This window comes from Perna viridis, chromosome 2 (genome assembly GCF_037379345.1).
Source record: "Perna viridis isolate PV_CMFRI_1.1 ecotype Kerala chromosome 2, ASM3737934v1, whole genome shotgun sequence".
Taxonomy (NCBI): Eukaryota; Metazoa; Mollusca; class Bivalvia; order Mytilida; family Mytilidae; genus Perna; species Perna viridis.
In genome coordinates, this window is record NC_142446.1 from 59,915,927 (window position 1) to 59,934,517 (window position 18,591).

An 18,591-nucleotide genomic window follows, 5' to 3' on the forward strand; every position below is an offset into this window, starting at 1 on the left:
TAAGCACCACAAAACTTGAAACATTACTTAAATCTGAGACACTGTGACACCATCATTTTCAAAGACTTTGATTAGAGTAATCATGAAAGTTACCAATATTCTCAGACTTACATATATAAATGGGGTGCCGTGAATGATGTTGGTTGTTAATATGTCTTTGTGTGCTTACTGTTTACTTTTACTTTGAAGAGTGTCATCATTCTGTTACTATTGACTTCATTACTTTATTTATCGAGGCCTTTCAGAACTCATTAAAAGGTATATCTACACTTGTTGAAAACCTTTTGGTGATCTCTGAAAGTATTTACTATTTAGGTTATACAATAATGCATTTGTTGCATTTCACCATATCCATTCTTGTTTCTATGAAAACACATCAAAATGGAAGAAAGATATTTTCTACTTACTTGATCTTGTCAAAGAACCTAAGGGAGTTATCACATCTTCTAATAGTTCTTTACTTCTCTGTAATCAGAAAATTAATTGTTCACTAAAATATTATGAGCAAGTTTAAAAAATTAATGTGTTGCTTCATGTGGATTCAAATCATGTAAAAGCATAAGATCTGTTTTCTCCTCTTGCAGTCACTGGGTATTAATTATTGTCCTACATGCACATCTTAATCTGATGCCTAACTTTGTGCTTGCATTGAGGGGCTAAGAAGGAGCTGCCCTGATAAGGCCTTATACATGTAAAACCTATATGTTGCATTACATCCCTTTGTTGCATCACACAATAATTACCTTTATTCATCAAAATCAATTGTGCAATGCATGTGGAGCTAAGCTTTCAGGCTTTTCACATATATAATCTTTTTGTTTGATTATCTCCCTTTGCAGGAAACACACAACAGTTATCTTCTTTCATGAACATTTCAATATGATGCCTAACCTTATTATCAAATTTCTTCAAAATCATGTGAGAAGTTTTGAAGGAGGTGCAATTATGAGCTTTTAATGGGTAAAACCCTTCAGTAGAGTAATCTTTCTTTGAAGGCTTACCAGTATTTGGGACAATAGTAATCTTCTGTCATGCACATTTACATATGATGTTTAACCTCAATATGAACATTTTTATTGAAATCCATGGAGCAGTACAGGAGGAGTTACAAGATATGTGGACAGACAGGGTGATTCTTATATCTATAATAATCACTCAGATTAACTCTGTGTTTTACTTTTCATTAAAAACTTCAATGAGAACACACCAAAGTGGGAAATCTGACAGTGACCCTTACTGCTCATATATATACAATCAGAAATAAAACATTATGCAATTAATGATTTTAACTGAAGACTGTTGAAACAAGATCAATTGATATTTTACCTCCCATAGAATCCTGAAATCCTTTTGTTCTATCCTTACAAGTTCAGTAAATTCCTTTGTAACAACTGTGGCATGTCTAGGTTGGTTAGTCAGTATAGATTCACCAAATGATATACCTATACCAAGTGTACAAAGGGTTACCTCATCCTATCAAACATCAAATTTAATTTTTGTTCAATAATATTTCTGTGATGCGCAGACTATAGATAAATATACATTTTACTAACCATAGTAAATTTGGACAGTGTGATAAATATTAGATCACATCATTAGCTATCATACCTCAAAATTAGATGTAAACATTTACTGACATCATTAAAGACTGCAACAACACTTTTCTTACTGGTTTTATTGAAACAAGTATTATGTGATATGACTTTCTTGCTCACTGATGTCATATTTTGTTGTGTTTTCTGTTAAATATCAAATTCGAGTTAATATCGTCTATATATGCATAAATATTTTTTAATTGTAAAATCTTTGTCATTGCCTCTTTCATATCAAGGCAGAAACCTTGAAAACAATACTTCTAAACTGCCAGACGATACAACATCTTACCCTTGGATGACCAGTTGAAGAGTATAGTACTTCTACACTGCCAGATAATACAATGTACCAATTTGTACCAATATCGCCTTGTCTAAACACTGAAACAAATATGAGTGTAGGCAACATAATGTACAAGAGTATAAATGCTGTTATTTCTAATACCTTAAATTATCCTTCAACCAATCATGAAGAAAGGTAGATTTAAAAGGTTAATGAAAACTAAATGTGCTTATATTTACACTTAACAAATTTGGAAAAAAAAAGAAATTTGATCCAATAAAAAACTTAAGTTCTTAATTATAATATTTTAGAAAGTCTAGTTTGCAATCAATATATATTTTTCAGTGAATGTATATGACATTTGAGCTCTCTGTTAAACTTCAACAAAGACAAATAACTTTTGAAAGTAAAACTATTGGCTCACCCGGTTGGATAAAAATTCCTTACACTTAAACCTAAGGATTTTCATTAAAATCTCTCCAGTAGTTTATGAGGAAAATATTTTTAAATGTAAATACATTAAAAATTGCAAAAAAAAACCATCGAAGAAGGGCAATAACTCCAACATGGCAAAACAGATTTAGATGAAAATTGCACCACAGATAGATCTCATCATACTGAACATTTACAATAGCCAGAATTTGGCTTAACCTATCAATGTTGAAGATATAAATGAAAAATAAAAAATCCCAACTCTAGTTCTATGCAAAACACCCTAAGGAACATTCAAACCATGTTTATTTTTAATTGGTCAAGTAGTGTCAGAGAAGAAGAGTTTTGAAAAATTGTTAACTATGATGACAGATACCAAGTGATGGCATTAGCTATGGGCCAGGTGAGCTAAAAAATCAATGCTGTTTTAGCTGCCAAATTTGTTCAGTTTTGATTCTACTGAATTTTGCTGATGCAATGAAATAAGTTTTCATTTCATCTATTTCTTGATTAGTTTTCAAATAAATAATGACAATTACTGACCATATGTGTGCCGAATTATACCACTACACATAAATTACAAAAGGATACTTGCATTATAATCAAACTTTTTTCTTTTATGGCTTGAGTCTTCCTTGCCGTTGATTAACAACTTTCCCTTTGCAATCAGATTTATTTAAAAGAATCAACCCTTACAGCACATGCACGGATTAAGGTCATCAGAAGTTAACGCATACAAATTTTATCTAGGTTGACTTTTTGTCTTGCAAGACAATATATGTATCAACACCTACTTTATGTGTTTAACACATTTTATATGTTGATATCAAATGAAATTAAAGTTTGTTTTTGTCTCCCCCTGTCCCACAATCCACCTGCAGTATCCATCACATCCACAGAACAGCTTCATAAAATTCTTTGAAAGGCTACAGAGAAGTCACGCTAATCGGTTCAGTAGTTTCAGAGAATTTAAACTGACAAACTATGAGAATTTTTGACAAATTTCTAAGCTCAAAGGGCACAAAACTTTCTAAGTTCAAAGGGGCATTACTCCCTCAAAAAATTGGGGGATCAAAATTTTCCATTAATATGCACAATAACAAATGATGTTCTTGCAACATACGACATTATGTAAGATTTGGTTCAAAAGTTCCAGAAGAGTTATGCTGACAATGTAATTTATGAGGATTTTTGACATTCTAAGTTCAAAGGGGCATTTTTCCTACAAAAATTAGAAGATAAAAAATTTCCTGGTAGTATACACTACATATTATGTTCTTGCTACATACCAAGTTTTGTAAAATTCAGTTCAGTAGTTTCAGAGGATTGCACTGACAAGGTAATTTATGAGGATTTTAGCCAAATTTCTAAGTTCAAAGGGGCATAACTCCTACAAAAATTAAGCGATAAAAATTTCCTGGCAACATGTACAACTACATATGATGTTCTTGCTACAAACCAAGTTTTGTAAAATTTGGTTCAGTAGTTTCAGAGGAGTTGCACTGACAAACTTTGTGACAGTTTGACAGTTTGACAGGCCAAAAACAATATGTCTTCCCACCCAAGTGGGGGGGGGGGGAGTTAGACACAACTAGACAGGAAAAGTACATTTAGTAGAAATAATTCAAAGTTAAGGCATATTTCTACAAAAACAAAAAATTTACGAAAATGACAGCTAAAGCAGCTTTAATCACACATCAATAAAATGGTTGAAAAGGCCCAGCTTGTTACATTGTTTAACCAAAGAGGTTGTACAATTAGGGGGAAACTGTAAACATATAAAGGCCTTAATACAGGCAGAAACCCTGAATCAATAATTGTTAATTAGGTCCTCCTTCCAAAACTGAGGTCCCCTAGACTACTTTCTGTGAAAATCATTCCCATCCCATTTATGTCCTTAATGAAATGAAATATATGATTATCCACTATATCTATACTTACATGTTACACCTTTATCCAAATCTTCATAGTACCCAAAGCAACAGATTTCTTGAAGTAGTGATGATTCAAATTTGTCAAAAGCTGGTATGCTCTTTAATCGGGAGAAAATTATGCCAACATCCTCCCCTGTTCTGTCTATAGGTCTGAAATTAAAGTAGTTATACTGTGAGAAAGTTAACTCAGAGAATACTCCCGCCTCAAACAGCCTTTCACTTATAAACTTTCACAAACTTGTCTTCCATTGCTTGGACTTGACATAAATCACCTTCAGTCTTGCACATTTACATATGATGCCAAACCCTCATATCAAATTTCATTAAAATGAACTGAGCACTTAAGGAAGAGTTGCACCAGTACAATGATTTGACAAGTAAAACCCTTAAGATGAATTATTCCTCTTTGCCGGTGTTAGACAACACATTTCTTTTTCCATGCACATTTAAATGTGTTGCCTTAACTTCCTAAATAATATGTTTTTAAAAATCTGAAGAGTTTACACGAATTAAACAAGTACATCCCATAAGTTGAATTATGTCCCTTTGTAGACCTAAGACAATAAGTATCTTCATGCATGTAGTACAATGCCTAAACTTCATATCCAGTTTTGTCAAAATAGATAGAGTGGTTTAGGGTTAGTTGCAATTATCAGACATGTGTACAGACAGATAGACAGGGTAATTTCTATTTTAACTCTTCAACTTAATGGAGAGTATACAGGTAGCCAAATGTCCACTGCAACTGATGAGATTTGAAGTTACCTACACAGGAAAAATTGCAATGTATATTTCATGTGTAAGAAATCATACGAAAATATATGCTTAGGACCAATATGAAAATTTTTTTTTTCTGCATATATACGCCTAGATACAAATATGTAGTTCTTGGTATAGATTCCTCATACTTTGTAAAAATAATTTCAAATCATCTTCCGAATATACAGAAGAAGATGTTTTTAAAATGCTGGAATTTTTTATGGACAACATATTTATGTATTTGTCTAGTCAGCATTCCAAAGGACCAAATTGTGCTCCTCTACTTGCTGACTTATTCCTTCACTCTTATGAGGCTGACTTAATAGCTGATCTGATCCAAAAAGAAGGAATGTTGTTTAGCTAGATCCTTTGATCTCAGTTTCCCCTATATACTGTAAAAGTATTAATTTTCGCAGTGTAATTTTCACTATTTTTGCGGTGGACAGAAAAGCGTGAAAAAAAGTACCCGCAAAATTGATTTTTAATACTATAAAACATTAACCATTTTTTTGAAATCGTGAAATTAATACCCACGAATATGTTCACTTGACAGAATCCATGAAAATTAATACCCACGAATATGTTCATTTGACAGAATCTGTGAAAATTAATACCCACGAATATGATCACTTGACAGAATCTGTGAAAATTAATACTCACGAATATGTTCACTTGACAGAATCCATGAAAATTAATACCCACGAATATGTTCACTTGACAGAATCCATGAAAATTAATACCCACGAATATGTTCACTTGACAGAATCCGTGAAAATTAATACCCACGAATATGTTCACTTGACAGAATCCGTGAAAATTAATACCACGAATATGTTCACTTGACAGAATCCGTGTAAATTAATACCCACGAATATGTTCACTTGACAGAATCCGTGAAAATTAATACCCATGAATATGTTCACTTGACAGAATCTGTGTAAATTAGCAATTGCAAAACTCCAAAATCATACAAAATTCAAACTTCTCAAGTCCCATAAAAAACATAATAAACATTTGATTTTTTCTTACTTTTTTATAAATTAATCTGTCAGTCCAAAATGCATGTTTTTCATGACAGTCCTGAACATATGAAAAACATGTCAAACATATGTGACAACTTTCCTGTACATTCCCTAAAATGGAGGTGTTCTACACTAATAGTTTAAGTCAATTCTCATTTAAACTCTGATGAATCCAGCTTGATGTCAGATAGTAGACATCTACTAAACTTTTTCAGTAAACTACAAAAATAATTGCTTTTCTGCAAGTATTTCTATTTTAAGCAAGTGCTGCAACCTAGTTGTATCATATATTTTGTACTAAATAAAGCTGTTTTTAATATCTTATAAAATATTTGCTGTTCCAACAGTATCAGGCATTATGACATCATATTAGATTATTTAATATTTTTTCAACGAGAAGGAGTTTCTCATGCTGATCTCGGGACTATTTTTCTGTGGAGTGCTAAGTGATGTCAGGTACATGTATGTTGTGCAGCTATACAATAATTTTTATTTACTTGACTGGCGTAAGATTGATTGTTTAGCAAGATCAAAGGGATTTTAAACAAAATAGCGATAACAACCTTTATCGCACCCCCTCTATCACATATCTAACCTTTATTGCATCCCCTTTATCACAATCCTACTCAAGGTTTCTCTAACACTATTGTAATTGTGTTTCAATTGGTTTTCGAATGACAGACCGTAACAATATGAATATAGATGCTCTAGAGAGCCTGAATTGCTCACCTGTTCAAAAATAGTCTTTTTAACTTTCTAAAACTGGACTCAAACATCGATCAATAGATCAGTATAAAAATTTCCACAAAGGTCCATCTCACCATGCTGATCAATTTTACTCCGTGAAATTTTGGCTAAAACCATTGGTATTTGAGTTATTTTTGCAAATCCTCAATATGTAGTAATGGATGCCATGTTTTTTGACAAATAAAAAATATTCACACATAGACAGTTAAGGATATCCTAACAAACATTCATTCCAGATTTGGTTACAATCCATCCAGTCTAAAAGGAAATGATTTTGTTTGAAAAAATCCATTTGAAGACCCATAACGCATTCATTTGTCAACAGATCTTTTTGAAATTTTGGCACAGATTCAATTTATCATGCTGAACAATTTTACTCCCTGCCTGATTTTACATAAACCCAACTGTTTTTGAGGTATTCGAAAAATTCTGGAAATTGACCCCTATGGTCTATTTTTAGAAATGCTGGCCATGTTTTTTGCAAGATGAAAATCATGCACGCACGCACGCACACACGCACACACACACACACACACAGAGGTTGTTAAAGATATTCTACATAACATTCATGCTTTAAGTTTTGTTTCAATCCATCCAGTAGTTCCAGAGGAGACTTTCATAGTTGTAAATGTAAAATTCTGGGAAAAAATCCATTTCGGGACCCATATCTCATTTATTTTTCAACATATCTTTCTGATAATTTCGGAATAGGTCCATCCTATCACGCTGACCAATTTTTATCCTACCATATTTTAGCTATACCAAACTTTTTTTGAGTTATGTGCAAAATTCTGCAATTTGACCTCTACGGCCTATTTTTTAACAGTGGCCATGTTTTTGCCAAATCAAAAATATCCACACATGGATTTTTAAAAATGCCATAAGGAACATTCATGCAAAGTTTGGTTACAATCTGTTACTTAGTTTCACAGAAGAAGTTTTAAAAAGTTCATGGATGACAACAACGGACACATAGTGATTGCAATAGCTCACATGGCCCTTTTGGAGAGGAGAGCAAAAAAAGATGAAAAATCAATAAAAAGCAGATTATCAAATTGAAATACAAGTTTACACAAACATCAAAAGTAGATCAAAGGAATGGTTATTTCCTCAACTATAAAATATCATTCATTCTTTCCTATTCAAATATATGATAAAGCATATCATACATAGCAAAATCACTCTGGCATATCTTGGCATCTTGGGATGATACTACATATATTATGGATTTTGCCAAATATTATTCTTTATTTATCAATCAGCAAAAAGATAAAATATATATCTACTGGTAATATAAACTGACCTTTTATCTAAACAAGCAATCCATTCTGATACCATCCTGCATTACTTCTATGACCTTTAAAATAAAACTTATTCTAGTTACTAACAAGACAGTATTGATTACAGTACTACCAACAGACAGATCTGTTTATACTACTTGATCACAATCTGTTTTTTTTTTCACCTTATTGTGGAAATGATCCATAAAATCCTGAATTTTGTGAAATTTTAACATGGGTATTATGGAGATATTTACATTCTGTAGAGGGTAATTTGCCATTGAAATTCACAGAAAATACGGAGAATGCATAAAGTAAACACCTCTGGAAAAATTTCACAATTTAGCATATGAAAATTGTGTAGGTTCTAAAAGTACCAATATATAAATGGATAATAAAAAACCTTCACACAGGTTAAAATGGAAATTATATTCAACCGAAAGTTCATTTGTCATTATTCATTTGTCACCGACAATTTTATTAAGAAAGCAATCAATACAAAATATAAAATAAAAATAAAATATTTAACATACAAAATTTGAAATCTGCCTACAAAGAATGTAAAGAAAGGTGTCAAACAAGGAGATGCTTTGTTACCTTTAGGGTACAGATAGTTCTGCATTACAATACTAAGAAATCAGAAAGAGGTAAACATCTAAGTGTACAAACTTTTAAAAAATATTACTTCACCATCATTTATCATATCTCTAATCAAGATCAGTACTTTTTTTCATATTTGATAGTACCAGGTATAAGAGAAAGGTTATCTGTCCATTAATTTCATCAGTGGGAGGCTGATATATAGGGGGAAGTATTTCTCTGTAATAATATTGATTGTTTGGTTGTTTGTTTGTTGGGGTTTAACGTCCGAGCAGCAATATTTCAGCTATATTCAGACGATGAACATGAAACCGATGACAAAATGAACATGAAATGATGATGAAATGAAAAAGGGATGGGACACAAGGACAAGGGGGGGTCGACAAATTTTGATTGCCACTGGAAATAGGACGAGGTGGGTAGGGTCGGGCAATTTAGCCTCCTGTGGCAGAGCCCTATGGTTCCTACTCCGGAAGAATACCACAGTAGGATTCTTTAACGTGCGAGGAACGTGGCATCTTTCCCAACACGGTGCACCACTATGGTTTGCGGTCAGGTTTTTCGTATCATAGCCTGACAACCCAAGCATGTAACACGCCAGGGGTACCCCATTCCACCACCTGGGGCACACATCCCAGTTGCTCTGTGGGCAGAGCGCCCTAGCCCCCGGCTAGGGTTCTGAGCACTATTTAGTCGCCTTTTACGACAAGCTTAGCGCTGCTGCAGGCCTATTCTTTTAACACCCAGACCTGCACGGGGCGTAATAATATTGAGTAAGCATGCACATTATTATAACATTATGTAAATAGCAGGTGATAATTATGATTAACTTGTATTAACTTGCAATATAGTGATCAGTACAAGTAATGATATGTAAATAAAAACAAGATGTTGCACGCTATGTCATGCTAAGAATACCCCCACTGATCCATTTCAATAAAAGCTGGGAAAGACATACATGGAACAAATCATCATGCAGCAGCATTATAACAAATATTTAAGTATTCCCTCCAGTAGAAGCTTAGAAAAAAAAATGTAATAGACAGACTGACGGACAACATGATTACAATATAGTCCTAACTCTAAATGAGTGGAGCTGTAAAAATACAAATAATGACATCAATATAAATGCCTTGAAGTGTTTTGGATCCAAATTATTAATTACATGTATTCTAATGGAAATTAGACAATGCTTAGGGACCATAAGTGACAAATTTTTTGTGATTGAATAAAAACTTTCTTTTCATATATACTGGAGCAATATGATTTCCATTTGTTGATTAGGATGCATTTCATTTTTTTAGTCAGAAATATGTGATAAGTAGGGTATAAACATATAGCCCGGGAACCAGCCCTTTACAAATATCAGCCCTGAACTACATTTTCGGCATGATACAGGAGTCACGAGCTGAGGACAATATGGAAAATGCCATGAAATAACCTTTAATTATTGACTGAATACTTTTATTATGTCAACCAATCACCACCTTAAACTTAAAACGGTCAAAAATACTGAATAAACCATTTAAAACGTTACATATGACTAAAAATTATCATTTCCAAATTTTGTATTGGTATATAGTTGATTCGGTGTTACATTAAAAGGCCTCAGATTTATCAAAACAGAAATGCCACATCAAGATGACATAAATCTCATTCTGACTGTAAAAAGTGTAACGGAATGTTTGTCCATTATAAAATTTTAAGATTACAAATTTTAAACCTGTATTTCAAAAGTAAACATATTCAAAAACAAAAGTATTGTTTTCATGGCAAAACTAGCCTAATCATTGTCTCAGATTTTAGGTCTCCAAAATATGCATTAGCACAAGCTACAGTGGGAGTCACAAATTTAACAATGATTATGTACCTATGATATTAATTTCCACTGAAAAAAAAATTCATTCAGTAGGTGAAAATTCAGGACAAGACAGAAAGCAGCCAAAGAACTTTAACTTTTACATTAGACAAAAGAATTACAAAATTTATACAATGTTTAAGCAAATAGATTGCTAACCCCTTTTTGCCTCTAATTCTTAAAAGATTGTCACAATAACCCTTTAAATCTAGCTGGCAAATCCTTCTTTTTGTGGTATGAAACTATGTAATACAATTTAATAGAGATATTTATACTTTGACCCAAGCTGTTGCCCCCAAACCAGTAAAATGTTTATTTTTATCCACTTTCTGCCCATATTTCTAAATTATTCAAGACACAACTTCTAAAATCAATCACAGCTTTTTTATTGTTGTTTGGCTCCTTGTCAAAAACCATTCCCATCTTATTTCTTTTATGGTAAAGCAACTTATGATTTAATTTTAGAAATATTCTTACAATTTATGCTAGTTATTGCCTGGAGTCTCTGGACACCAGGAAAATGCTTCTTTCTGACATTTATTCTCATTGGTCCAAGTCACAATAGCCACAATCAATTCCAACCTTCTTATTGCTGTAGGAAACATTGTGGTATTATAACAAAGAGATTCATAAACATTCACATGGAGAGACAAAAAATAATTTCATCTACAATATTCATATTCCAAGAAAGGTAACTCAAATTCTTTGAAAAAAAATACCTGATTAATCTAGACTCCATAATACTGAAATATTTACTGAAGTTACTGTCTGAACATCAGGAAAAGGTCTTTTATAGGACCCTTTAGACCCATAATTTCTTAAACAATTCAAGTCACATTACCAGCCTTCTTATTGTGGAATGGCACCTTATTCCATACAATAATGTTTGTTTGTTTGTTTGTTGGGGTTTAACGTCCGAGCAATAATACTTCAGCTTTTGTCCTGAAACTAATTTGTCAATAAATGCTGGATGATGATGCCCCTGTTGACAACATTGCCATACCAAAATATGGCAATTTCTTTTGCAGTCTTAAAAAAAGTAGGAAAAACTAGAAAACCGGTTTATCACAGGAGCCCCCACCTCATTTGTTAGTAGTGATTTTCTTTTTTTTTTAGTAAATCAAAGGTGTCTGTAAGACACTAATGATGCCTCCGCTCGCTAGATTTGCCAAATTAGGAACATGTTTATTTTTATATGAAGACATGGTTTGCAGATTTAGAAATCCTTCCAAGACTTGTGTTACTCATGGTCTGGGGATCAATTTGGGGATCAGAAATTCCTAAATATATGAATATCTACTTATTGTATCCTGGCCACATAGTGTCATGAAATTCTGTTTGGTAGTGTCAGACTAATTGCGATGAGAAAAGGAGGACTGATGGACATATTAATGAACGCATACAAAATGTTAATACCCCCCAAAACAAATCCCTAGCTTTGTTGCTTGGGACATATATCTGACAAAAATAACAAACTATCACCCAGTTCCGCAATTTTTCATGAAAATCAAGATCCTATGACCTTGTACACCATCGTTATGTGTAGAAACATCCTGCAAAAAATATTTTAGATGTAGTTAAAAAACTACAGAAAGAGATAGCCATACAAGCCATATAGCCCTATTTTTGACGAAAATAAGTAAGTCTAATTTTCACCAATTTCCGTAATATTTCACGAAAATCCAAATCCTTTGACCCTGCACACTTTCATCATGTGTAGAAACATCCTGTAAAATACTCTAGATGTAGTTCAAAAACTGTACGAGGAGATAGCCGGACAAGCCCTGATCCATATATTTCTGAGTAAAATGACCAAGTGTAACTATATCACCAATTTCCGTAATATTTTATGAAAATCAAAATTCTTTGGCCCTGCACACCTTCATCATGTGTAGAAATAGCCTGTAAAATATACTAGATGCAGTTCAAAAACTGTACGAGGAGAAAGCCGTCAAGCCATATAGCCCTGTTTCTGAGTAAAATAACCAAAAGTAACTACCACCAATTTCCGTAAAATTTCAAGTAAATCAAAATCCTTTGGCCCTGCACACCTTCATCATGTGTAGAAACAACCTGTAAAATATTTTAGATGTAGTTCAGAAACTGTACAAGGAAATAGCCGGACAAGCCATACAGCCCTATTTCTGAGTATATGACTAAGTGTAACTATCACCAATTTCCATAATATTTCACGGAAATCAAAATCCTTTGGCCCCGCACACCTTTATCATGTGTAAAAATATCCTGTAAAAATATTTTAGATGTAATTCAAAAACTGTACAAGAAGATAGCCGGACAAGCCATGATCATGTGTAATCCGGACGGACGGACAGGGGTAAATTAATATGACAGTTTGTCATGGGGGCATAAAAAACCGTCGGAAGTTATTTATAACAGAAGGTGCATGTCTTCAGTGGGTTTATAAACATTGTGATAAGTTAAAATAATAATGATTCAATACTTGTTTGTTAATGTTCACACTAAGATGATGGACATAAGATGGGTACAGTGGAGTGGCTAACCATTGCATTCACTTTTGGTGACACAGGTAAAAACGTCAGCATATTCTCACTTGCGAGCAATAATTACTGGTATTGTGTTTAACAAAAGGATCTGTCAGTTGAAAGACTTAAATGTCAATATAGATAAGAAAAAAAATCCCAACTAACTTGTGTGCATTTAATTGACTTACCCAGATGATTTCATAAAAATACACAACAATTTAGAATTTGAGAATCATACATTTTCCTTAATTTGTTTATCCAGTGTATACACATGCAGTAAATACACAGTTTGTGTTCTGTACAAAACAATGGGAAAGTAAAACTTAATTACAAACAATTTACACCTTCTAAAATGTCCTTAAAATCATTGCACTTCTTTCAATAGGCTTTATTTTCCAGAAGTTTCTAATCTATAGTATATAACCATGATAACCTACTATAGAAAGTAATTGATCATTCTTACTTCAATTCAAACATAAGTTTTATATCAATTAAAAGAAATCAATACATGACAACATTTTCCATACAACTTCAACGAATAGAAATAATCACCATTAAATTACATTGTCTTTAAACTCTTCATTTAGCAGTCAGTCATAAGCTTGAACTCATGACTCAAACGCAGAATTTACCATTACACACAATATCTACTATAATTAGTCAGATCATGAGAACTGTGTGAGTACAGGTCTTTCACCAAAATGAAGATTTCAAAGAAAATTAAGACAATGTTAATTGAAGTATTAAGATATTTAACGGTGATCTTTTGCTTCTGCAATACATCATCGCAATTAAGTTTCCAGCAATTGTCTCTACTAATCAAGTCTCTTTGATACCTTCCACATATGAGAGAACTTGTGATCTTTTTATTGATCTGATTTCAAACTCTATGTATCACCTTTTTTTATTTTTGTTAGAAATAAGCCAATAAAATGCTCTGCGGAAGATCCAACATTTTCTTCATTATAAGTCAGAATTAAGGTTAAAAAAATGCAGTCATAATTACCTTCTGGAGTTCGTTTACTAAAATTTAAACCATTTGCTATCAATTATATCTCGAGACTATACATAAAAACAAATTTAAAAAAAAATTTAATTACTTCTTCATAGATAATTAAATTTTAATTTCATGAAAAGGTCACAAACATTTTCAAATTTGGTTCCACTTCACCTTTTCCCCAAATTTTTCGACCTGCCCAAAAGTTAATTTGCATTTGCATTAATAGTATTTATCTTACACTGTAATTTTACTCAAATAAAATTAATTCCAGCTTAAGGATGTAAAGATGAAGATAAGATTTTCCAAAACTAGATACTTTTCATCAATTTGAATTTTCCTGCCCATTTTACTGCTCTTCACTTCCTGTTTTTAATGGTTAACTAAGATTGGCAGGAAGATTTTGACTGATAAGTGTGTTAAATGGAACATTCTTAACACAATTAATGTTTCTTACACATTACTACAAGAACTAAATTCCCTAAATGCAAATTTTTATTACTAAACGTCTTTCAAGGCAAAAAAGGAGTCCCTCAAATCTTCAGTTGATCAGAATACTAGATCTTGATCTTATTTGCAGAAATAATAAAATATTATTGAGCTGAAAAATTGTCAGCATTATATTAACTGGTTTTAAAAGAAGTATCGGGTATTGAATGATATAAAAGAAATTTGATTTGGACTATATTTTCGTTTAGGGTTCAGAAATAGAAGGGATAGATCCAGATGGATCAAAAACCTAAAAAAAACAAGGAATGATTTGAATGAAAGAGTTTCACTTGACACGAGACCAGAACATAAGTAATGAGCTTCCCCTGACAAGAGACCATGAATAACAAGATTGAAGGAATGTCACCTGACAAGAGAGCAGGAATGATATGAATAAATGAGCTTCACCTGACATGAGACCAGGAATAACATGAACGAATGAATGAGCTTGGCCTGAGAAGAAACTGACTGAAGGGGCCTCACTAGACTGAAGGAATGTCACCTAACAAGAGACCAGGAATGACTATAAGTGAATGAGCTTCACCCAACATGAGACCAGGAAGCATGAATTAATGAGCTTCACCTGTAATAAGACTGACTAAAAGGCTTTTACTGACAAGAGACCAGTAATGAGGTCTGTGAAGAGGCTTCAAAAGAGACCAGATATGAATTAATGAATGAGCTTCACCTGACAAGAGACCTGGAATGACCTTGATGAATGAGCTTCATCCAACATGAGACCAGGAATGACACTAATGAATTAGCTTTGCCTGAAAAGAAACTTACTGAAGGGGCCTCTCCTGACTAGAGAACAGAAAAAACACAATTTAATGAGCTTCGCCTGAAAAGAGACGGGGAATGACATGACTGAAGGATGTCACCTGACAAAAGACAGAGGAAGACATCACTGAAAGAATGTCACCCGACAAGAGACAGAGGATGACATCACTGAAGGAATGTCACCCAACAAGAGACTGGGAATGGCATGACTGAAGGAATGTCACCTGACAAGAGGCAGAGAATGACATAAATGAAAGAATGTCTCCTGACAAGAAAGAATGACATGACTGAACGAATGTCACCTGACAAAAGACTGGGAATGACATAACTGAAGGAGTGTCACCTGACGAGACCAGAAATGATATAAATGAATGATCTTTACCCAACATGAGACCTGGAATGACATGAATGAATGAGCTCCACCTGACATGAGACCAGGAATGACATGACTGAAGGAGTATCATCTGTCAAAAGACCAGGAATGACATGACTGAAGGTGTGTCACCTGACAAGACCAGTAATGACAAAACTGAATGAGCTTTGCCAAATCTGAGACCAGAAATGACATGATTTTACAAGCTTTGCTTGACAGGAGACTGACTGAATGGGCCTCATCTGGCAAGAGACCAGGAATAACATGAGTTAATGAGCTTCACCTGACAAGAGACCAGGAATGACATAACTGAAGGAGTGTCACCTAATAAGAGACCAGGAATGACATGACTGAATGAGTTTCACCAGAGAAATTGATTGGCAAAATAACCTAGCCATGTATTCTTCCCTGAAATCAAACTAAGTTTATTACACCGATTCAAACCAACTTAAAAATGGGAACCAATTTTTTTTTAAATATCATATTGGGTGAGTTTCAGCACTTCAGGACCCAAAGACTTTCAATAAAATCTTATTGAAACTGGTGAAGAAATAAGTAGCACATTTTTTACCAATGCTTGTTTTAGCACCTATACTTAAGGCCCCAATTCAAACACATAAAATCAATCCAATCTTGCTTTGTAACCTTGTGCTGAAATTTCATTTAAATCCATTGAAAAATACCCAAGGTGTTGCACTAATTTCAAGTGTCCATGACTGAAGACAACAACACTGACACCATTGTCATATTGATTTCATCTTTCAAATAAGCTCCAAAGTACAAATTTTAAACTAAGGTGCAGTAAGCAAACTTATGCTGCTGCTTCAATATGCCTTCATTATTAGCAGAGCATAAAAATGATAAAAGTCACTGAAATAAAGTAAACTTCATGCCAAATAAATTTTCCCAATCGCAGAAATGATACAACTAGGTTCTAACTTACCTTACCCTAATCTTGCACTCTTTTCCCAATAAAGTAGAGAAGAGAAAACAAAAGTAGTCCATTGATAACACACTTACTTAATCTTTGTGATAAATCAATACAGGTTATAGCAATAGGAGATCAAAGTCTCAGAAATATAGATTTACCAGAGGTATATTCTTCGTCAACCAGTTAAATTGTTTATTGTTCGTATTTCTTTCATATTAAACATGATCAATACACAGTTATTATTTTATCTCTTTATTTAGATCTGAAAATCAATAAGTCACATTGTGTGATCATTTACAACCCATTATTGATGAGCAAAGTGTTATACAAAATGTATTATCAACTATACATTTGACCTGAAATTAAAAGGGTGGGAGTTAAAATAAAATGTTGAGTAGGTGAGGAAAACAAGAGGCTCCCAGGAGCCTGAATCACTCACCTGCTTAAATATTGCCTTTCAAGGGCAACAAATTTAACAAGAACTTGTACAACAATTTCAACTCAAGAAAACTTTGGTAGGACTTATTATAATGATCATTTCAGCATTTTAAAGCTTCTATCTATCATCGTTTTCAAGATATTGGCTGAAAACTGAAAAAAGAGGTTCTCAGGAGCCTGAATTGCTCACCTGTTCAATTTTCCCTATCAAGGGCAATAAATTTAACAAGAAGTTGTCTAACAATTTTGACTCAAGAAGACTTTGAAGATTTTCATGATCTACCTTATACTTAATTTTGTGGCACTCAGATTGCATAACTGCAACAATGTATACAATCTGATTTTAGGCCATTTTAATTAATTCTTAGTGTAAGGGGATTACATAATTAATTAATCCCCAAAGTTTTTCATGCTTCATTTAATTTTAGTGTAAAATTACTTGCTTTAGAATTCATACTACATATATCTTAAGCATTATCTTGAGGTTATGCTCTTTCTACTCTGGTCTTGTACAACACACCCACTTGTTTTCCGGCTCTTGTAGCTAACTACACCAAGTGGACAAGTAAGCAATTAGTTAGAGCATCATTTCAAGCTGCATTATTAATGTTTTTCGGGCTCTTGTAACCGATGCTGCACCAATATAACTATCTATATCTATTTCATCAGATCTTGGGGCATATTCAGCTGTTACACCGAGTTAAGCTTAAGTATAAGAATTAAAACGTTTGGAAGAATTGTTGTGAACTGAGTAACTTGCAGTCATAACTCAGCTATCAATAATGTAATGCTAATAATAACAACCAATCAAATTTTATGCATATGACTTACTATAAATAAACTCAGAGAGACAGTAAGCTCTTAGTTAACAACATAAACCTGCCTTATCTATATAAGCCTTAAAATAACTCCAACATGGCTAAACAGGTTAAAACGAAAATTTGACCACAGATAGATCTCAAAGATAAACAGGTTCTGATGTTGTACAATCCTAGAACCAATCTGTGCAACGATTTGACGGATGACCGTTGACTGATTGATCGCTGACGGATCAATGACCGATCTGATCGCAGTTTTGTTATGTAAAATGACATAAGATCTGTTTTAAATTAAAGAAATGTAAAATAAAATTATAAAGTAATGTTTATATCTATTACATTAAGTAAATATGTGTAAAATTAATAAAGAAAACAACTAAGACAGTAAAATACACTGACCACTATGTGGTCATGTGATGCGATCACCAGTTAAATGGATTGGTTTGACGGTTCGATGACTGACAGGGAACTGATCGGTAATCGATGACCGATCGCAATTTTTGTTGCACGGATCGGTTCAGGTGCTGTATATCTAAAGATATACAGGTTCTGATGTTGTTTATTCAAAGATAAACAGGTTCTGATGTTGTATATCTAAAGATATACAGGTTCTGATGTTGTATATTTAAAGATATACATGTTTCAGTGTTGTATATATATTCAAGTTACAGTGTTGTGTATCTAAAGATATACAGGTTTTGATGTTGTATGTGTATTTTGAAAAAAAAAACCTAATGTTTTATGTTTTAGATAA

At 33.1% G+C, this 18,591-nt stretch overlaps 1 protein-coding gene across 5 annotated transcripts in view; it reads right to left on the bottom strand.

Moving 5' to 3' along the window:
- The window catches only part of LOC148626291 (rap guanine nucleotide exchange factor 4-like), a 124,771-nt gene that overhangs the window by 81,771 nt on the left and 24,409 nt on the right, over positions 1-18,591 (bottom strand). The window contains exons 1-6 of one of the 5 annotated variants that reach the window (XM_088570175.1): positions 16,740-16,827; positions 8,073-8,126; positions 4,249-4,391; positions 1,885-1,973; positions 1,327-1,473; positions 408-465 (exon numbers count right to left, since the gene is read on the bottom strand). In XM_088570175.1, the coding sequence (XP_088426301.1) occupies positions 408-465; positions 1,327-1,473; positions 1,885-1,973; positions 4,249-4,391; positions 8,073-8,107 (472 nt within the window). In that variant the 5' untranslated portion in view covers positions 8,108-8,126; positions 16,740-16,827. Of the gene's footprint in view, positions 1-407; positions 466-1,326; positions 1,474-1,884; positions 1,974-4,248; positions 4,392-8,072; positions 8,127-10,984; positions 11,004-16,593; positions 16,692-16,739; positions 16,828-18,591 lie in introns of those variants that run through there. The other 4 variants (XM_088570176.1, XM_088570177.1, XM_088570179.1 and 1 more) reach the window with 4 other exon arrangements.